The 23518-nt window shown below is 42.0% G+C and overlaps 1 protein-coding gene across 1 annotated transcript in view; it reads left to right on the top strand.

Annotated features, from left to right (window-relative positions):
- The first annotated feature begins 6217 nt into the window (after positions 1-6217).
- Positions 6218-23518, top strand: part of LOC128734794 (uncharacterized) — a 197616-nt gene continuing 180315 nt past the window's right edge. Inside the window, exons 1-2 of the mRNA XM_053829145.1 lie at positions 6218-7154; positions 7233-7315. Of these exons, the coding sequence (XP_053685120.1) occupies positions 6987-7154; positions 7233-7315 (251 nt within the window). The 5' untranslated portion in view covers positions 6218-6986. The remainder of the gene's footprint in view (positions 7155-7232; positions 7316-23518) is intronic.

Raw genomic sequence — 23518 nt, 5'->3', positions numbered from 1 at the left:
TAAAAGGACTGATAATATCCTTGGCCAGAATCCTTTCTTATGTTTCAATCGTTAGAATTATTTAAAACAAGTTTTTAGTGATGGGCGATAGAAGTGTTTAATCAAAACAAAAGACAATTTGCAGTTTAGCCCCTTGCATTGTTATGAAGTGACAGGCTTATTTGCAAATCGTTTTGTAAACAGGCGATAGTAAAGAGCGAAACTGCGTTGTTTTCAAAACACAGGCGCATTGTAAACAGGCGAAACTAAATAAAAAAATCAAAACAAGGCGAAACAGGGCTGGGCGAGTCTCATTGTCAAAATGCTCATCCCAACAAACATTTTTGTTTAAGAGCAGCCTATTCAACTATTGTATCCAGCTTTCCACGAGCGATAATGGCGGTGATTGAGCACAAGTGGGCACAATCTTTTGACATTCATTGGAGGAGCGTCGAGTTCACCCTGACGGAGTTACTATGGAAACATCCATGATTGTTTCATTTACGCCCTATAGAATCCGACCGAAAATTGTTCAGCTTCAGCTGTTGCTGCTTCCCACGGATAAGGCAACGAAGACATGCAAATTCACCAAGCGAGATGTAGGAGCTGGAGCACTCGTTTCGCAGCCCTGATGGAATATCTGGCTGCTGAAGTTCTGGAATTGGCGGGAAATATGCTGCACGCGACAACAAAACGACCAGAAGCATCCCACGTCACTTGCAGCTGGTCTGTAGTTCCGGCTGGTCCGTTGCAACAAGCCGTGCCTGGTTAGCGGTTATCGGTACTCCAATTTACCGAACAGAGAATTTACGTTAAGTTCGTTAGTGCAAGTTTATTGCAAGCTGGAGTTATGATAATCAAACAATCGGTCCTTTTAAGGGCCACACAACGATTGAAGAGTCTATTATATTTTCTTGCCCAGTTAATACCATAATAACACAGGCAACGAGAAAAAAGTTGAATTTTTCGCCATTGCGGACGACCAACAAATGACGGAAATAAGTTTTCTGGTCACGAGCGACATTTTCTGCCACTTCTAAAACGTCTGAAGCTTGTTAATGTTTTATTATCAGCCGCAGAAAAGTTGCGCAAAATTGTGAACTTTTTGAAAACTCGCGTGTACCGTCTACCGATTAACTGAGGAAAAGCACTATTCAACGTAGAAACATATCACAAAAATTTATTTACTGTTTGGTTTAGTTACTGACTTGGTTTCGTTTTAATAAAATAGATTCAATCAATTGGGTCCTAAAATTTGTGATAAAAAGATGATTTTTTTAGAAGGAACGATAAAGCTTCCCATTATGACTACCAGAGTATAGTTTTTTCTTTTTTAAAAAGATGCAGAGCACTAAAAAATTAAAAAACAAAAATATTGTAATTTATTCTCCCTTGACATTAGAGATCTTCCTTGACATAACGAAAATAACACGTTTCTGGCAACAATGATAACTTTTTCTCACTGGCAACTCTGGTTTGACATTAGAGCAGCTGATCGTTTTGACAGTTACAGCTTCGCAGTTGTCTCTTGTGCTTGTCTGCGTTTTGCTGGTCGTGAGGAAGTGGAACATCAAATTTGTACTAGTTATCGGATAAAAGTTTTAATTCGGGCAATGTATTCCAATCCATCGATTCACGGTGCTAGACTTTGTCCAAATCTAGTTTGCGCTAAGAATGACTAAACGATGTCAAACTGATGGCCAACAGTATAATCTCGGTACAATCGACCCCGCAGAACAGTATGAAAAAAAAACGCCAACCGAAACTGGCACCGTATTCAATCAGATTGGTATGTTCTGCTACTCCGATGTGAATCAGCAGTAGGGCGAACGGCAGACCAAAAATTTCTGTGCGTTTCTAACCAAACACGGTCGCATCTCGATGGCGGGTGTTGCATCCGAAAACTGAAGCCATCCACGCTGTGACCAAGTGCAGTCACTACGCTTATTGCTGATTTTGACAAAGGCCTTAATTAAACTGAGATGACCGGAACCGGAAAATGAGCTGTAAACTCAGAAAATGTAGGTCGCGATTGCCAAGCCATTTCCTGACTGCAACTTTTGACTTTTTGACACACTATCACATGAGCGTGAAGGTAAACAAAAAGTTTTCCGTGACATTTCAAGACATACTATGGTTTCTTTTTATAATTCGTGTTGTCTAGACACCGCTTGACACAACCATGCACAACTATAGTTTGTCTATATAAGGTTGCCCAAATGTTTATTTTTTGTTAAAAATTTCACAAAATTAAAAATCATAGGGGTTGTGTACAAGACACGACCGCATATATAGGTGACGCAGGACTACGTAAGTCTCTTTGTAGTGATAGTAGCATGTATTCATGCTTGTATTGTAATCATTCGATTCTTCATGTATACATGCTATTTGCAACATATATACTTGTTACATGTGTTGTATGTAACATTCATCAAAGTAGTAACATTGCATACGTTCAATTCTCAAAAGATTGTGCATTTGAAAACAATTTAATAAAATCAAGAACACAAACTATTGCTTTCCTGCTACCTTACTGAAATTAAAGATTGTTTTTATTATTCATATTTCCCACGTTGAAGGGATTTTACCAATTCAATCCTATTTTATCAATAGCACATCTTTTCACTACACTTCTAATGAAACGGCAAGCATGCGTATTCATACAGAGTCGTATTATAACCGAACAGTACAGCTGTAGCACATTTTTCGAACACAGATATCAAGTTCGCCTAGGTTTAATCGTCTCGCAGTAAAGAATTTGCGAATAACGAACTTGTGTAATTTTTTCTGGCACACTTCCCTAACACAGACATCAAATTGGACTAGGTTTAATCGCGTACGCGTTCGTAAGAAATCTGTTGGCACGAGGGGGCTTTGTCACTCTCTCTGGCGTACTTCTCAAGCAAGGACATCAAAATGGTCTAGGTTGAACCGCGGTGTTAAGAAATCTTGTTGAAATGGGAAAACTTTGTCATTTGTTTTGGCTTACTTCCCAAGCACAGATATCAAATTGGTATAGGTTTAGATCATCGTAAAGAATCTTCCAACCAATCACGAAGCGAGAATTCTGGTAAAACATAGGTTCATTATTTTCAATTTTTCAATAGTTCAACATCAAGAATCCATACTTTTCTTTATTTGAGTCAATTCTTAGAAGATTTTCCGTTCGATTAGTGTAAGAATATTGAAAATCGATCGGAAAACCGCTGAGCTATTAGCGCGCAAAACCTTTCATTTTTCGTGACGCTCGCATTTTTCGATTTTTTGGAATGACACCCTATCTCAAAACTTGCCGTAAGACGTAGTCCTACGTCAAAAAAAAAGGTTTTTAACGGCAATAGCCTAAAAATATAAAATTAAATATTAAAATATGTGTTCCTAACCCTAACCTCATCGTTTCAAGCTAAAAACGACATAGGGCTTTAGGACCCAATTCATGGATATAACTCCAAAATCGGTTGAGGATTGAAGGTATACAATGTTTCTACTTTGATAAACGTTACGTATGTAGCTTGTATACATGAAGAATCGTATTATTACATACATGGATACATCCTACTATCGCTACAAAGAGACTTACGTGGTCCTACGTCACCTATGCGGTCGTGTCTTGTGCACAACCCCTCTGATTTTTAATTTGCACATCGTCCAAACCAGCAGGGTTCAAATTAAAAAGTGTTCAGGTTAAAAACGGTCAAACGAACGGGGATCCACGATATTTCATCATAAATTTACTGCCTTTTTTAATTATATTTTGTTTTTTCACCGAAAAAAAATACCATAAAAGAACGATAACTTTTACTGTAAAAAAAAATTTTTGTTCGCGAAAAACTAGATTTTTTTTTGTTAAGATATTTAACAACCCGTCATTTCGACGGTAGAATCTCTAAAAACCATGAAAGTTATGGTGGACACAATTTCATAGTTTGGTTATTTTTTCGGACGATAAATTTTATTGTTTTTACTGCATTTTGTATTCTACTGTTACCATAATTTTCATCTTCGTCATATCGTCATAAACTTTTACCGATTCTTCGCGGTCTAACAGAACTTGCTGCTTTCCCCAGCAACCGTCTGTTCGGTTGCTGACGTCACCGTGCATTTTTCGTCATAAATTATTACCAATTGCAAACGCGAAATGTAAGAAATTTGTAAACAGTTTGCAAATTGAGTTCCAGCAGCGAGTTGTCAAATATTTACATATGTCAACTGTTGCGAGTTGTCAATTGCAATAAATTGACATGGAAAATATCTCATGGTGATATTAATAGGGTAACCAACCTATTTTGGACCCCATCAGCAGCTGTACATAATTTGGACACTTGCATTTGATTTTGCTGTAAGTGTCCAAATTATGTACAGCTGCTGAGGGGGTCCAAAATACGTTGGTTACCCTACATAAATAAATATTGCTGATTGCAAGGAAAATTGTACCATCCAAAGTGCGATATCGCTCATAAAAGTGCTATTTTCCGTTTCGGTATCTTTGGTGCCGAAGAGACCAAAACGATTTAAGGGGAAACCGAAAGTGGCTCAAAGATGGCTACCATTCGAAGCATGTATTGTTTTGCACCTTAAAAATGCATCTGTATTGGCAGAGCACGCTTTCGCCACGTAATCAGTGCTTGCAGCGCTGTTATAATTTCCTAAAACTTGTAATTCAATTTATCGATCTGCTATGTATCAATAAACGCTCAGCAAAACATAATTGCTAATGAAAAATCAATTTAACTGAACATATCGATCATTACGTGTTCATAAAAGCGATCAATGTATAATTTGGAATTACGCACATATTTCGTTGAACTAGTGATTTCCGAAAAAGCAGCAACACAGTATCAAACTTTCGTCACATCAATGAGCTTTTAAAGAGCTTTCAACTTTCGCCGCATCGATGAGCTTAGAGTGAGGTAAACAAACAAAACGCAAACGCAGGAATCAAAAACGCAATCCGATGCAAGCGGATTAATTAAACATCCTAGTGATCCTACCAATTATTCAGTTGCTGCTGTTAATTTTGATTGAATCGGAATGCCTTGATAAAGAAAACAAACTCTTTTTCGGGATGTTTGTAGTCAGTGCGGTTGGCAGCGGATCAGCTGTTTATGTTTGCAAGCTCCGCTATTTGACATATATTACCAATACTAATGCAATATTCAAATAAACGTTTATGTTTTTAACGAACACATGAGATGTACAGTACAGTGTTTGTCGCAATAACACAATAACGTTAGCCACTTTCGGTTCCGCCTTAAGGAGACACCGAAAGTGGCTAACGTTATTGTGTTAGAGCGACACACACTGTACTGTACATCTCATGTGTTCGTTAAAAACCTAAACGTTTATTTGAATGTTGCATTAGTATTGGTACTATATGTCAAATGGCAGAGCTTGCGAACAAAAACACAGCTGATCCGCAGCCAACCGCACCGACTACTAAAATCCAGAAATATGGTTTATTTTCTTTATCAAGACATTCCGATTCATCTAAGATTTACTGCAGCAATCCTATTGATCCTATGCATTCAATAGGATGGCTAATTATTCCGTTTGCATTGAAGGCGAGTTCTTTGTTTACATTCTCTAAGCTTATCGATGCGGCAAAAGCAGAAATCTCTTTAAAAGCTCATTGATGTGGCGAAACTTTGAGATCGTGGTGCTGTTTTTTCGAAAAGCGCTAGTACAACGAAATATGTGCGCAACCAAATATCTATTAACCAATTCCAGATTATACGGTTTATGAACACGTAATGATCTATATGATCCGTTGAATTTATTTTCCATTAGCAACTATATTTTGCTGAGCGTTTGTTGATATATACCGGGTCGACAAATGGAATGACAAGATTTAGAAAATCTAACAGCACTGGGAGCACTGATTACGTGCTCTGCCAATACATATGCATTTTTAAGGCACAAAACAATACATGCATCGAACGGTAGCCATTTATCCAGCCATCTTTGAGCCATTTTCGGTTTCCTCTTAATGCAAAATAGCACTATGAGCGATATCGCACTTTGGATGGTACAATTTTCCTTGCAATTGACAATAAATATTACAATAAATATTTTTCCTAGTGCAACGAAATATTTCACTGTTTTCAGTTGCAGATCTTTCAAACTGTTCGTCAAATGACAGCCATCGGTGACGTTTGCGAAAACACAAAACAAAATAAGCGCAGAAGAGGAAAATCGGGAAAATCAGCAAAACAGAGTCAGTAAAAGCAAAAGTAGGCAAAAAGCAAAGCAAATTGTAAAAAAAATCGACTTTGGTAGGTTGGTTGGATACGGATTCGTGCGTGACTGCGATTTGATGGTCATCATCGTCGTCGTCGTCGTCGTTGCAAGTGTCAAAAGAAAAAATTTCTGCTGGAAGCAAAATAATTTTCGATTTCGTTGAACGACGTTTGGTTTGATGGTGTAAAAAACATTTTGTGACTTGTTAGTGCATAAGTGTTTTGCTTCCATCGAGCGATATCGAGATAATTGCGAGGCGATCATCCGAGGTTGACCAAAATTCGATTGCCTGTTAATGGAGAAACCTCTTGTGCGATTTGATAAGTGCTGATTATTTTCTTCGCGTACTGACGGACGTCGATGGTCGGTCGGTCGGGTGTGTTTTTGTTTTGCGACTAGTGTACGGTCGACTATCTGGTGTTATCAAGTGCGGTTTTGCGAAATTTTGTTTCAGAATAATAAGTAATTGGATCACGCATATCGCGTTTATCAGCGCCGTGTTTGCATATTATCGGTTTACCTGTGCAGAAGTTGCATACGCTGTGTTTGGAAAACGAAATCGATCGTCGACATCATAGTAACCGCTGCTGCTAGGAAGAGAAGGGACGCAATCGCAGGCGACAAATTAAATTTTGATTCCTGCTAGTTCTGTTCTCGCTAGCTGTTCTGTTCAAGTGCGTGCAGATAGGATAGACAATCTGAAGCTGTGAAATATCTACTGAATTTTTTCGCTACCATCGACCCATTGCTTTGCAAGTTGAAGGACTAGTATGGCAGACCCAGGAGTGGCCGCCGCTGCACCGCAGGAACCTGCCGGGCCTGCGGGACCAGTTCCGAATGGGAATAATGACGCCGGAGGCGGTGGCCAGGGTGCTGCTCCGCCTCCGCAGCCGCAGCCACAACCTCAACTGCAACCCCGAGTTAGGAATAATGCGCAGGTATGAGCTGCAATGTTGCAGTGTACACCTTGTGAAATTTTGTTTTCATTTGATGACTTGCTTCCTGTATATTTTTAGAATCCACTTATCAACGTGCGAGATCGATTGTTTCATGCTTTGTTCTTCAAAACGGCTATCGCCTATGCTCAGACGGTACCAAAGTAAGTAATACCTCCTGGACGGTTGCTATTGGGTGGAAAAGCCCGGTGAAAAGCCACGTAACAAAAAAAAGTTCGATTTTTTCGGCCTGTTTTATATGCTTTGGTATATAGGCACAACAATCTATCGTAGCACTGTGTTGACTAGGAAAAATCTAGCTTGAAGGGTCATTGACCTTAAATCCACTAATCACTGAACCGTAAAGGTCTCAAACTTTTGCTTACAATTTTCCGTTTCTGTATGAAACATAACTAAAATGATTGTTTGAAACATAACTATAATGAAGAGCGTCTATATTTGAATTTTTTCAATATAATCCTGATTTGAAATGAATTTGAATTGAATTTGACTTTAAAAATAACCTCTAAGTGATAAAGGGAAATACATTTTGAGTCAGGCTTTCGGAAGAACCATTCGTGCGAATCTATTATTGAAGTGGAAGCAATGCATAGAACAAGGCATGATATATCTATAGCCGTGGCAGTTTTTTTGTTAATCTTAAGATAAAATTAGTCGTCATCTGCAAATTTCAAAAGCAGTTTTTTTTGTTTGATACAAAAAATTTTGTTCATGAAAATATATTCGCTGTATTCAGAATGGCAAGAAGAATACAGTGAATACGTATCTTGAAACAGAATTCCGCTTTTGGGCCCAAAAATTGCTTCCGAATTTGGGCTCTCCGACGAAAAGTTAATGACTGCTATCATAGCTTCCCGTTAACCTTCTGTCTGTACAAAAAAATACTTACGTTGTCTGTACATTGGGGTCAATTTGACCCCAAAATTCAAACTGCTATATTTCAGCGAAAAATAGACGGATTTCCGGATTTTCAAATGTTTTAGAAAGGTAATTTAATGTACTAAATGATAAAATTATGAATGGCGACTTGGCGGGGAGGGGACGTTTTACAAGGAGGGGTTTAGTGGAAACAAATCGGAAAAATCGGATTTTTCCAGATTTGTGACGTTTATATCTTGAAATCCTTACCAGCTAGAACGATGCTTTCTTCTACAAAAATATACGCGAACACGAGATCTTCAAAGTTATGTGTGGCATTTTACTGGATTTGCTCGCTAGGTGGCGTTTATCCGGAAAAACCGATCTTTTCTGGTCTCAAATTTTTGGTTTCTGCTCGTTCTTGTTCTTGCTAAAGTTGATTATATAGACAAGATACGAAGTATACATAGTCCGGTGGTAGATAAGACCTTGGTGAACTGTTCAGAATTCATCCACCAGGTGGTGTACGTGTACCATTTTATAAATATTGGTCGCAGTCAAACAAGTAGATGACTTGCAAGTTTCCTGTCTACGGCAAGATTGGTCAGGTCATTCTATGATAGACAGTTTAGCATAGCATTTATCCACCAGGTGGCGCAAGTATGCCTTTTGTTTTAATTTATTTATTGTGTATGAACATATTGTTTCGATAAGAGATCGTCGTCTTCGACATTCATTAGCAAAAATAAACTAGTAACAATTATTCGCAATACTATATAGCCAATACATTACCGATTCAGCCAGGATGTATGTTAAAACGATCCGCAAAAATTGAACATACTACCGGAAGAAAATGAATACATCGTCAGCGTCACCTGGCGACCGAATTTTGTACCAAAATTTCCGGAATAGAGTGGTCTCGACTATTTGAACAATTATACCGTAGACAAAAAATCTTCTATCTAGTCAGTATTCTAAGCTGCGACAAAAACATAAAAACAAATGGAGCACCAGTGCCACCTAGCGATTAAATTCTGAATCACACTATTGGCCATAGATTTTATCTGTCACAAGACCATATTTACTGCAAATCTTGTCTATCTGTCCAATTTTTCCGCGAGCAAGAACTATTTACACGACTGGCATTCATAAATTTAAGACAAAAAAGTTTATTATTCTCGCCTTACCGCCACCTAGCGAGCAAATCCTGTAATATGCCACACGTAACTTTGAAGATCCCATGTACGCGTATATTTTTGTAAAAGGAACCATCGCTCTAGGTGGTAAGGATTTCGTGATATAAACGTCACAAATCTGAAAAAAATCGATTTTTCCGACTTTTCATTACTAAAACCCCTCCTGGTAAAAGGTCCCCCTCGCCAAGTCACCATTCATAATTTTACTATTTAGTTCATTAAATTACCTTTCTAAAACATCTGAAAATTCGGAAATCCGTCAATTTTTCGCTGAGATATACCAATTTGAATTTTGGGGTCAAATTGACCCCAATGTACAGACAACGTAAGTTTTTCAATAAAATTGTCGCAAAACGTAAGTTTTCGAAATTTTTTGATCAAATAACTTCTATTATAAAAGATCTCCGGTAGACACACCTATTCGCGAAAAAAGTAGATTAATTCATTGAAAAATAAAAAAGTTATAGCTTCTCAAAGTGGCCTGGGGTCAAATTGACCCCAGTGTACAGACAAAGGGTTAAACGTGCCTTCGAAACAATTGATCGTACAAAGCTAGTGAAAGTTCTGAAACGTTCTAGTGTTCGCGCACTGTACTGAAGTGGTTTCAAAACTGAACTGAAGTGGTTTCAAAACTGAACTGAAATGGAAAATTGCGTACAAGTAACAAGGAATGTGTGCCACCAGAAGCTTCAATAAACCTTGATGTTCCACAAGGTAGTGTGCTTGTACCGTTGTTGGTCATTTGAACGATGTGAAACGAACTTTGGAGAAGGCAGCAATTAACCTTTTTTTCGGACGATACAGTACTGTTTGTAATCGCTGACCGCTACGATGAGTGTTTCAATTTGATGAACAATGAATTGAGTAGCTTCTCTAAATGGTTGAAGTGGAAAAAACTAAAATTTGCTAAAACAAAATGTATGATCGTTACTACACGGCGGCTGCAGAGTGACGGAGTTAGAACAGTCTGAATTGACGGAGAAGTGGTTCAGCAAGTACTGGTTGTGAAGTATCTGCGAGTGATGATTGATGAAAAATTAAATTTCAATGAGCACATTAATTATACGATCCGTAAGGCTGCTTGATAGTTTGGTGTGCTGAGTAGAATCGATCGTTTCTTGACTACAAATGCAAAGATTCGGATTTATAAGTCATCACATCATCGCCCCCCTTCGAATATTGTGCCACAGTTCTGTTTCTTGTTTCAAATCAACAGATGAAACGAATGCAGATTCTCCAGAACAAAGTTATGCCTTTGTTTATTTATTTGTACATCAACAGGCTCTGTGGCCCAAATGATAATTTAACCTAAAAACTACGCGCTATTGAAAAAAAGCGATTTTTCAGCACGTTACGGATGACGTCAAATTCGAAGCTGGAGTAAAAGCGGTTAAAGTGGCGTTGGAGACCGGTAATCGTGCTGAAGCTGCTGTAGTTAGTCCGTCGATTCGGCACGTGTAAAAAGTGGCTATTGCGCAATGTACGACTACGAACGTGAATATCAAGGTTTTGCAATCCACCCGTGAGGTCAATAAATCGGAGACAATTGTTGCTCTATTTACATCGCGACGAACATGAAGCGTTGTTCGTACAGCGTTGTTCGTAGCTTGGCAGCTGGAAAGGGTTATTCCACGGAAGTCTCCGAAGAGCAAAACGAATGAATCTCCGCTGCACTGACTCGATTCGGCTAACTCCATTTTGATAGTATGGGCTCCAAACTGGAGCACAGTATTCAAGATTGGAGCAGACTAATGCACAATAAAGAGCTTTCAAGCAGTAAACATCGTTGAAGTTCTTGCCAATGCGCATAATGAAGCCAAGGTTTCTGGAGGCTTTGTCCACGATGAACGCGATGTGCTGTTTGAAGTTTAGAGTCGAGCAGTATCCCCAGATCCTTGACGCAGTTTTCACGACGTAATGGCGTATTTGACAGCTTGTAGTCAAAAGCGAACGGGCTCAGCTTTCTGGAAAATGTGATGACTTCACACTTGTTGGGGTTAAGCAGCATGCGGTTGTCGACACACCATTTGTCAAAGGTCGATAGTTCCTCCTGAAGGACAGCGGCGTCGGATAGATTTTCGACTTTTGAGTATAACTTGAGGTCGTCAGCAAACAAGAGTCGCGGACCTTTAAGCAGGTAGTTGACGTCATTGAAGTAGATAAGGAATATTAAAGGACCAAGATGGCTGCCTTGTGGTATTCCAGAATGAGCAGTGAACGATCCAGAGAGACTGCCCTCAATATTCACCTTTAAGTGGCGATCGGATAAGTATGAACGGAACCAACGCAGCAACGGACCACCTACCCAGCCAGCACCAACTCGTATATCAATGTATGAAAATTACCGTAAATATCTCTTAACAAACTCGGATTCGTAAATAAAGCCTAATAAAGTGCGCACAAGTTGATATTCTATCGTTTATAATGCTAGTAGCTGACAAACATACGATTTTCAGCACAAAGTCGTATAGCTGTATGAAGTTTATCGCGCTTAATCGGATCTTATCGTATTGAAATGCCTATATAAGTGTATCGCTCAAGATTATTCCTCAGTGCGTATATCGCCTCCAAAATGGTACGAATAAGCGGCTTTTGTGCGTCGAATACGATTTTTTTGGGTACATATCAGTACGTAACTCTTATTTGCAATCTAATTATACATATGAAAATGCTGACTGGGTATGCCAAGTTTATCCAGTTTAGCAATAGCGATTTGGTGGTTCAATTTGTCGAAAGCTGCGGAAAGTTCAGTGTAAATGACATCTGTTTGCGACCGGGCATCGAAACTATTTATCACGTAGGATGTGAGAGTCAAGAGATTGGTAGTCGTGGAGCGCTTGGGCATAAATCCATGTTGGTTATCAGAGATGTACGGTTTGAAAAATGCAAATACTGGTTCAAACAGGGCGCGCTCAAACAGTTTCGAAATTGAGTTTAGAGCAGAGATTCCTCGATAGTTATCTACCTTTTTCCTATTTCCCTTTTTATGCACAGGGAACATGTAGGCCAATTTCCATGCTGAGGGAAAGACACCTGAGTTAACGGATAAGCTGAAAAGATGGCTCATTGGAGCAGCGATAGCGTGGATGCATTTTTTCAGGAACACAGGTGGTATACACACACAGGTGGAACACACTTCGTCGATGGTGAGGTTGTTCAATGAATGACCCAGGAAAGGAACACACTCGGTCGCTGTGGATATCTCTACAATCGTCAAACTTTCATCAGTAAATACACTGGAGAATTTCATCGAGAACAGTTCAGAAATTTGCTGAGAGTTGCTCGCCGTTTTATCACCCAGGAACATAACCGAGGGTAGACCGTCATCTTTCCGTTGCTCGTTGACATATTTCCAAAAGGATTTAGGGTTACGCTTCAATCTTCGCTCGACATTAATCAGGTAGTTTAGAAAGCAGGAACGACTCAGGCGTTTATATCTTGTATTAATCGACAGATAGTGGTTGCGGAGGGGTAGGGTCCTGTACCTCATAAATTTCTTTAGAGCCGCTTTCCTTTCGGATTTGAGACGTCGCAACATAGTGTTTAGCCAGGGTATCTGGTACTGAGCGGGAGCAGTTATTTTGGGAACGTGACGATCGATAACGTAGTTCAAGATATTGGAGAAGGTTGTGGCAGCAGTGTTTATATCGTCATTATCTAAAACTGTGCTCCGGTTGATGCTGCTTAAAACATTTAGAATATCCCCAAAATCAGCATGGGCGTAGTCGTAGAAGACGGCCGGAGGCGCAATATTTACGTCACGGATAATTTGTTGGCTTGTAGTAATTAGCAGTCCTGGATGATGCAGAACATGCTTGACAAGCGGGGTAGGCGCCATCGTCACTTCCGGGGCCTGACTACGAACACTGGCAAAGCATAGATCGAGGAGGCGCCCATTTTTATTGGGTATATCGTTTACTTGTTGAACGGTTGCAGTACTATAGCAATCGAGCAATTCAATATTGATAGGCGATAGAGTTGACGAACCCATGTCAGCGTACAGGTACCCGTTGCAGCGTTCACGCCACTTAATGCTTGGTAGATTGAAATCGCCCAGAATAATAATGTCATCCGACGCAGATGCCATCGATGCTATTTGGTTAACTGAATTAATATGTGCATTCAGAATGACCGGGTCTCGGATGCGGTCAGGAGGTACATAGATAGCACACAAGAATAGTCTACGGTCTGAAAGTTTGATATTTACCTATACTTGCTCGACCGGTAACCACTCGACGTTTTCGATAACGAAGGTCTGCAACTGGCGGTGGATCGCAATTAAGACTCCGCCTCCCGTAGCTTTGCGGCTGTTGAGCACGCTTCGATCACAGCGAAAGACTTCGTAGTTCGGCCCAAATATCTGCCGAGAGCACGTACGGTTGTCAAGCCAGGTTTCGGTCAGCACAATTATCTCGTACGGACTGTCGGCGCATGCTAGTAGGTAGTCAGGAACACTCGTGTTCATACCACCAACGTTCTGGTAATAAACGTGAACGGGATGGAATTTTAAGAGGCTGGATGGTGATGAACTAGAAGTGGAGAGCGGATCAACAGTGGGGCTGGGATCAGCGATTTTAAACTTGCCTGGAAGGCGATTCTGGAAGCCCCGTTCCCTGCACCCTCCAGCAGGACCGGGACGGCTGCTGGTCGCTGGCTGGAAGGGCTCGACTGCGGCGTGGGGGTCGGGGCCGTCCATAATTCCATCTGCAGTGCGTCCCAGTATCACGTTGAGCGAGGAGACATGCGGATGTCTGAGGTCACGGTCGTTCTGGTGGAATGTCAGTTCAGCAGTTGGAGTGTCGTCATCAACGTGTCGTTCAGTAAGGACCGATGTCGGAACATACAAATGTGTAGTATTGCCGTGAAGAGAATTTTGGAAGCCCCTTTCCCCGCACTCACGCGTAGGACCGGAACGACTGATGAACGCTGGCGGCAATAGCGCGACTACGCTCGGGGGGTCGGGGGCAGCCATAATACTAACAACAGTGCGTCCCAGTGTCATGTTTGGTGAAATAATCGGTCGTTTTGGAGATGGCAGTAGCGTCGGGTTGACAGAAGTCGGTCAGTAGAAACTCGGTGCAGTCAAGTATCGTCGGTGTTACGGGAACTATGGTCCCACTACTGCAGGGGTCAACGATGGAGCTGCAGTCGAAGGAATTTCTAAAGGGACTGGAGTTAGCACCATTGGAGTTACAGATGATGAGCCAGCACCGGAGTTATCGTTGTGTCCAACTAAAGGAGTAGCAGGAGGGTCGAGAGCGGTGGGGGGTAGCCATACCGCTGAATTCGTTCGCGCATCGTCGAATTCCCTAAACACAATTCCCTGTGGTCAAGTATCTGGGTTCAAGGCCGCATTTTTGTACGCTAGGGGAATGCCAACTTTGAACGAAATGAAGTTGAGCGATTGAAGGTCGGCCCCCTTTTTCACCAGTGAAATTACACGAACGGGCTCCTGGTTTAGTAAACCATCTCGAACAAGCCGCTCGACAACCTCAGCGGTCACGGTAGGGTGGAAACGCGAGAGGTACACCCAAAATAGCTTGGGCGGGGTGCCGACCACAAGGTCTTCGGGGTTATCGAGGAGTCTGGTGCCAGTAATCGGTTTATTCGGGGTTTCCGAGTCACCGCGACGCTGTTTAGCAGGACGCTCGCGAGCAGGTATTCGCATCGGGGTTGCCGCATTGACCTTATCGGCGAGTTTGGCAACCTCATTGTTATTCCGCACGATTTCGTTTTTTAGCTCCGAGATTCCGCTCATTTGTCCTGCTACGACGGACGATATTACGTTTCCCAGGGACGAAACGGTACTTTTAAAACGTACGAATTTCATAAGCCTAACGCATTCATCACACATCCAAAACAAATTGTTGTTTGACCGGATGAATTTCATGAAAGGGGCGTTCAAGCCACTTGATCGCAAAAATCCATGCATCTTAAAAGGTCCTCCTTCTTTATCGTTTTCGTGCAACGATCGCAAGCGGTACAATCTGTCATTTTGACAAACAAAAACGAAAATCGTGTTAGGTGTGTACCAGTAGGTATGCCCTTAGTTGCGTGCGCGAGTATCGATATAGCGGGTAACGATACGGTATCGCCCAATTTATCGGCAGCTATGCACAATGTAAACAAACAAATCCAGCAAAACTATGTAGCAACAAATCACAAAAAATCACTCCGATTAAATTCCAGAAGCGTTGTTTCGACAATGAAACGCCGAATAAAGCCTTAAATTACACTTTGCATGAATTATGAACAATAAAACTAACGATAAACATGTATAAAATAGCAAACACTTTGCGAGAAATCAGACACAAAAACAACCGCCGTTTAGTACAGTATTGCCAAAAAGCGTTTGATTCTCTGTTGTGATCGACCAACGCCAAGGCTGTTATGTTTCAGCCAAAAAAGGTGAAGGAGCCTTCTTGATGTACGCAACAAACGCAGCGCTGACATTGCATCTGAACATCATATTGTTATCGCTGAGATAAGTTCGTGAGTCACACGTGTCCAGCGCAGGCTGGGTGCCGTTACGACGCCGCCGATTGCAGAGGTGGAGGTGAAAGGGCTTTTATCGAACAATTTGAATCTCGAGTTTCGGAGTTGCTACCTGGTAGAGCCGTCGAAGAGCAATGGACCGACATCAAGAACGCCTGCATCTCGACCAGTGACGAAACCCTCGACCAAGTGCGCAGCAGGCGGAGGGAGTTGACTTCGGATAAAACTTGGAGGAAGATCGACTAGCGGAAAGAGTCGAAAACCGGTGTTGAGCGAGCGCGGACCACATAGGCTAAGATAACTGCCCGTCTGCGATACACCATGTCGGAGACCAACAAAACCAATAGCGTATGACGTCTTACGCTCATAGTTCATAGTTCGTCGTATGAATCGCGTCAACTTTGAGGCGCCATCACCGGATGAAGTTGAAGCAGCCATCAAAAGTATGAAATCCAATAGAACACCAGGGATAGACTGTATTTCAGGCGAGATGCTTAAAACAGACCCATCTTTGTCATCACAGATGATGCATCAGCTTTTCAGCAATATGTGGGAAACCACAACTTTTCCGGTGAACTGAATGCAGAGCATAAAAAGGGCCAGGGAAACCAAACTGAATGTGGTATTGGGCCTGGTATCACTTTGCTCTGTATTGCATTGATGAAGGAGAAGATCGACGCTACTTTCCGGTGGCAGCAAGTATCATTCCATGCTGGCCGATCATGCTAGACCATAGACCATATTAAAACGCCCCGAAATATATTGAAGCAGATCAACGAATTCCAGGACTCTTTTGCTGGCGTTCGATGATTTCGACTCAGCCATGAAAACACGCAATTAGGCGTACAAGGCTCAGTACGAAGCTTTCTCACGCAAGGTGTCTTGTCCGACCCAATAAGGGTTACTAGTGATGGCTATATAATCAAGGAGGCGACGTAAAATAAGTAGTCTTAGTGACACAACGAAACACATATTATGGGCCTGCAGTTTTGGAAAATGGAGAGAACTGGAATCATCAAACTCTAATAAAAATTACGATTCCTGGAAGCTTGAAGTCGATTTTCTGCTAGTAACAGAAGGCCTGTGGAAGTTTACCTAGCCGAGAATGAACCTGAAGCGGCTTGCTGACGGATCGAATGCTGTGGCGTTCATTGCTGGGTGGAGATGTGGAAGATCAGAAGTACGCGTGCGACCATTGGGCTGTTGCTCAGTCGGAGTCAGCACGGTCTAGCCCCGAACACCAAGACTGCAAAGGACATTGGGGTCAACTTGAAACGGCAGCATGAGAAGAAATTTTTAATTTAACCTTTAATCCAAGGTACGCATTCTGAAGTGAATTTGCGACCTGCAATTCAAGGACGGGCATACGACATCGTAGAGCATCTGATTGAATATGAAGACCTTTTTGAGAAGTTGGCGAATGCTGGGACGAAATTAGATAACGATTTTCAAATGAGCCTGATTTTCAGAAGCCTTCCAAGTTCATTCGATGCATTATCTACCAATCTGAAAAATCGTTCGGAGAATGAACTGACGCTGGTGTTCGTCAAGGACAAGGTAATAAAGTCCAGAAGCGAAAAGAATTTTTTCCAAGAGATTCGTTAGTACCGAAAGCAAATGAAAAGATGAAAGGTACAACTGTGTGGCATCGTTGTCAAAAAGTTGGTCACAAGAAACGTGATTGCATGCTATGGATGTGCCCAAATAAGGAAACTGATTCTAAAAGCCAACAAAACCGGAGGGCTGAACCCAAAAGATCATTTAAAAATCCGGCGAAAGCAACAGTAGCTGCATCCGAAGAAGAGGCCATCGTTTTCAGTGCTCGAGATGGTCCAATTGAACACTGAATTGTGGATTCTGACGTTAGTTCGCATATGTACTCTAATTCGGATTTTTTCGTGTTGATTGAAGAGCCAACCGCTACTACCCCAAGTTTTGTGACGGCTGTAGATTGTAGAAAGGCTCTTATAGAAGGTGTTGGCAGTTGTCAAATCGTGTGCTATCGACAAGACGGTAATACGAAGGAATTCCCAATCAGGAATTTGGATACGAACCTCGTTTCGGTGGCTCAACTCGTATCAAAGGGAGCTAGCGTAATTTTCAACTATAATGCAGTGAATACATTTCTATAAACAGAACCTCGACTTTTGGGCCCGAAAGCTGCTTTCGAAATTGGGCTCTCCGACGAAAAGTTAATGACTGCTAGTTTCCCGTTAAACGTGCCTTCGAAACAATTGATCGTATAGAGCTAGTGCAAGCTCTGAAACGTTCTGGTGTTCGCGCAACTGTACTGAAGTGGTTTCAAAACTATTTGAATTTGGAAAATTGCGTACAAGTAACAAGATACAAGGGATGTGTGCCACAAGGAGCTTCAATAAACCTTGGTGTTCCACAAGGTAGTGTGCTTGTACCGCTGTTGGTCATTTTGTATATGAACGATGTGAAACGAACTTTGGAGAAGGAAGCAATTAACCTTTTTGCGGACGATACAGTACTGTTTGATAATCGCTGTTTCAATTCGATGAACAATGAATTGAACAACTTCTCTAAATGTTTGAAGTGGAAAAAACTAAAATTTGCTAAAACAAAATGTATGATCGTTACTACACGGTGCAGAACAGCCCCAATTAACGGAGAAGCGGTTCAGTAAGTACAGGTTGTGAAGTTGTGTATTGTTAAATGCGGAGACCGGAGTGCTGCGGTTGCTGTACGTAAAAGTGGATTGAATCATTAACGGTTGGCAGAATATTCAACGGCAATGAAAGTAGAGTGCTGCGAAAAAGAATGTGTACACGACTGGCATAGGAAGTTCGGACAGCATGACGTACATGCTGTGCAGTATTTCGTTCAAAGGTAGCTAGCGATTGGAATCAAGATACGTAATTGTGGCAGAAAGATCATATGCGAAACGTGTTTGGCTGGAAAATTTACGCGTTTACAGTTTCCACAGAAAGCAAAACAGAAGTCAAAGGCTGCAATGGGTTCAGTACACAGCGACTTGTGTGGACCGATGAAGCCGGTGTGACCTGGAGGTCGTCGATATTTTCTAACCGTTATTCATGACTACAGTAGATATAGAATGCTGTATTTATTGCGAGAGAAATCAGAAACCTGTGAAGCTATTGAAGATAACGTGCTGAAAATTAAAACAATGTTTGGAAAACCACCAACGAAGCTGAGGTCGGGTTCCTGAAGAGTGAAGGCATCCAGCAGGAGTTTACGGCGGGTTATTTACCTCAACAAAATGGTATCGCTGAACGCGAAAATCGTTCTTTGGTCGAGAAGGCACAATCGTTATCGGGGAGAAGCCATCAATACGGCAATTTTTCTACAGAATATGTTGCCAACCAAAGTGGCCGATTTAACACCGTTCGAGAGCTGGCATGGATATAAACCAGCCGTCGGAATACTGCAAGAACCGAAGTTTCGGAGGTATACGTTTACGTACTTGAGTCTAAATGTACGAAGCTAAACGCTTAGGTAGTAAAAATGTTCGTGGGATACTCTCTGCATCACAAGGCGTGGCAATTCATCGATTTTGAATCCATGTCAAACCAGCGAAGATATTTCAGAACAAGCTGAAGCCATCCAGTACTTCCAGTTGCCGTCAGTAAAAAATTGAGGATACCCAAATAGATCAGAAGAGGCTGAACAGTTAATATATCGCGAAAACATAGAAGAAGATGACGATTCTGAGGATAATCTGGACGAGTCATTATATGAAGATGCTGGCATCCTAGAAGAACGTGACTTCGTGGAGGAGCAACCGGGAATTCAGGAGAAGCATGAACTCGCTGATGTACATAGGAGATGATCTCCTATGCCGGCTGACTAAAGGAACCTCTCCCCATCGTTACAATGCGGCTGGAAATGCTGTTCAAAAAGAACTGAACGCGCCGTCCAGTTACAAAAAGTGATGTCAGGGTCGGAAAAGATAATGTGGAAGAAGTCATTGAAGATGGGATACCATCGCTGCAGTATGACACGCCGTTATCGTCACGGAATATGCGAACTGCCACTCTACCTGGAAAGACAACCAAGATTATTGCACCCATACGGACAGGAAACAATCCATCTGACAACACGAAGCAAGGTCGGGAGGAAATTTCTAGTCAGCTTTCGGGAGCAGCAAGTACCACGAAGTCTAGAAAGGAGAAGAGGCTGCAGTTGGATCCTTGATAAAGAAAGGAAGCTGCAGGAAGAAGAGCAAACCAAGAAGCGCGAGTATCTCCAGAAGAAATATAATCTTCTGCGAGAAATAGCTGACGAATCAACGACAGAAGATGAAGGTGAAGAGGAGGGAGGTGAACAGATGCTCAACCACAAAGAGAATCAGTGTGTGCAGGGGATCCATCCAGCCGGTCCAGCTCAGACTCAGCGTGGGGCTGAGCAACGCTTGTACATCGAGAATGTCCCGTCTCAGCCAGCGGTGCGTCGGGGTCAGCATCTTCGCCCACCGACGACACAGAATAAGTAGTGCACCCAGCCGATTCCAGAATTTGGTAAACTAAGGGTAGGCGAACGCACAAACCTTTCTTCGAAGATCGTCAGAACTAACACAGGTGGCTTTAATCCAGCGCAGCGCTCTACTCCTAGCCAAACAGCTCTAGTGGAAGATGAGGGGAACAACTTGTCACACAGTCAAGTAGCCGCTCGCCAAGCAGTATCGCGTGAAATCCCGTTGTTTAGCGCTACACCCGAAGAGTGGCCATTATTTTACTCGACTTTCGTCACGACCAACATGTTTGGCTACACATAGGAGGAAAATCTGAAGGAAGGAAGAAGAGCCTAAGGGGTAAAGCATACGAGGCGGTTAAATGCAGGTTGATGCTTCCGTCGAACGTGCCAGGAATCATCTCAACTTTGCATATGCTGAACGGTAACGCTAAAGTGATCGTGCACAACTTAATTGCGAAGATTAAGGCTACTCCACCACCGTAACTTGATAGATTGGATACGTTGGTCGATTTTGCCCTGGCTGTTCAAAACCTATGCGCCACAATAGAGGTTTGCCAGCTGGAGGAATACTCATATAATGCTGTGCTTCTACGCGAACTCGTTGACAAGCTACCTACTTCGATCAAGGTTGACTGGGCGAAACACTGACGAACTATTTCGTGTGTTAACCTCATCGCCTTCTCCGGATGGCTGTATGACCTAGCAGAAGCAATCTCCCCGCTTGCTGCACTATCGATTAGTGAACCCAAGACAGGCAAAAATAAGGTAGCATAGCTCAACGCGCACACGGTACAAGCGGATGATAACCAACGTAGTATGGAAAACCATGACGGCAAATTAGCTCCGCCAGATCTAAAGGTAAGATCTTGCCTGGTCTGTAAAAATAGCTGTACCAGAGTGGAACGATGTACGCGATTTGCTGAATTAGGATACAATTCCCGATGGGCGACCGTAAAAGAGCTCGGTCTATGCAAAAAGTGCTTGAAGAAGCACAAGACGTCCTGCAAATCCCAGCAAATGTGTGGGAAAAACGGGTGCAAGTTTAAATATCACCAATTCCTCCACAATTACCATCGCGACAACGGTTCGCTGTAAAATGTATTTAGTGTAAAGCATGCAGCTGTGTTGGATGCCATGGAAGGAGAATGCAATACACATCAGGACCACTAGCAAGACGCTATTCCGTGTCGCTCCCGTAATTCTTTACGGACCGGAGAAGAGTGTAAAAACCTATGCTTTCTTGGATGATGGGTCATCACTTACTTTGATGGACGCCGTTCTCGCAAAGGAGCTGAAGCTGGATGGCAAACAGCAAGAGTCGCCTAGAAAAGAATTCGCGAAAGCTGAGTGTCGAGTTTTCCGGTACAGGAGAGAGTCACAAGAAGTATCGTCTTAAAGAGGTGCAAACAGGCCCTAGTCTCGACCCCTTCTATCAGTCCATCGACATCCACGAATTGACAGCCAAGTATCCGTATTTACGAGGCATCCCGGCTGAATCATACCAGGACATTCAGCCACGCGTTTTAATTGGTATCGATAACGCCAATTAATCATTCCCGTTGAAAGGCCGAGAGGGAGAATTGTGTCAACCGATCACCACAAAAACCCATTTGGGTTGGGTAATTCACGGTGGCAGAGAGCTAAGCGAGGGGTTCCCGGGGTTCATTGGGCATCACAGTTTACCGAAAATAAAGGGTACATCGATCCTACAGAAGGAGAGCGACTGCAGGCCTGTTGAGATGTTCTCGGTTAGTTTTCCTAAAGAGATGACTCCGTCTTACTTGTTCCATCATCGAATTGCTCCACAATCCTCTACAACGAAAGTACTATCTAAGCAGAGCATAATCTGTACGAAGCATCCATGTAATAAGTAGAAGCTGCGTGTTGTATTCTGGAAAATGAGGCTGAATGGTCAACAATGTACATACTACATTGAGCTTCTCAAGATGGCGGTATGGCGAAAAAAGGAACGGTGGGGTGTACTGGTGACACGTTTGAAGATCCGGGTGAAATGGAAAACCGGCATTGTACGATCTACAGCGGTTAAGACGTCTATCGGAGGAGTGTGCAAACTTACAGTGCAGGAGGTACGGCACGAAGTGGAAGTAAGCCGAACTGGTGTACCTGGGGGGGAGTGTGACGACCCCCTGGTCGGCGCGCCTCACCTTTTGTAGTGGCTCAAAATATCTGGCAACTCAGGCGTAGCAAGTTTCATCATCGGCGAAAAAGTAAACAGTTGGCAGGCAAAACAGTGAAAAGTGATTTACACGCGGTGAGATAATTTTTAATTATAACTGCTTAAATCTACTTAGCGACTAAATTACATACTAGTGCTTAAATGCTAGGTTACGTATCCTACGCAATGATTGCAGTATGCAATTTGTACCGAATGCAAGATAGAGGAAGACGCGAGAGATAACCGAAGATTGTAGCTAAGAAAAGAGAGAAGTGATAAGAGGAAGGACCATAGGAAAGAAGAAGTAAATTGGAAACGTAAGTGAAGAAAACTAATCTAAAAATAACCCTATATAAACTATATAAATATTGTATTCGAATATAGGAAGTTTTTATCGTCGCCTTAATACATATACGGTTAAAAACTTGGAACCAGATTTTTCTTCGTTGATTGTACATCAGCAGTATCTTTAATTTCGGTAAATCAGATCTTCTTCATGTATCTTTGTCTTTTTTGACAGCTTGAGAAAAAAATTCCAAAATTTTAGTTGTCACCCGTTATTAAGCACTTCCCAGGGATTCAAGTCAATCAAACCCAAAGATTACGTTTCTCTGAATCAAATAACATATTTTCGGAGACCTTTGTTAAGATTTGGTTTGGAAGAATCGAAACCAAGTAAGATTTTTCTTGATTCTGGTCACACACTTTGCTTACAAGCAAAGTAGCTCGGAAGCTAAATATGTGGCAATAACTGAAAGCTGTAAGGAATTGATCTGCATACAACGGCTGTTTGAAGATTTGGGGATTACAATCAGTGTACCAATCATCTTCAATGAAGACAACCAAACTGCTATCAAGTTACTCTAAGCCAATTCAAGTGGACGTCGCACAAAACACGTTGACACAAGGTTTCATTTTGTTTGTACGTCACTTGAAGTAAGATGGCATAGTCGAACCACGATATCTATGCACCAATTAAATGATCGCTGATATGCTGACAAAACCGCTTCAACGGGTAAAGCGATTCCGAGAAGCTGCAGGAATTCTTCGTCGAGTCGGTATAGTAAAAGCCGAACAGAATGAAAGTTTGCCCCTTTTGTAGTAACAATTCTTACGACAATGGTTTACCGTGCAATTCTCACTCGCAACCGAACAACTTCATC

This window comes from Sabethes cyaneus, chromosome 2 (genome assembly GCF_943734655.1).
Source record: "Sabethes cyaneus chromosome 2, idSabCyanKW18_F2, whole genome shotgun sequence".
NCBI lineage: Eukaryota > Metazoa > Arthropoda > Insecta > Diptera > Culicidae > Sabethes > Sabethes cyaneus.
This window is presented reverse-complemented; position numbering and strand designations above follow the sequence as displayed.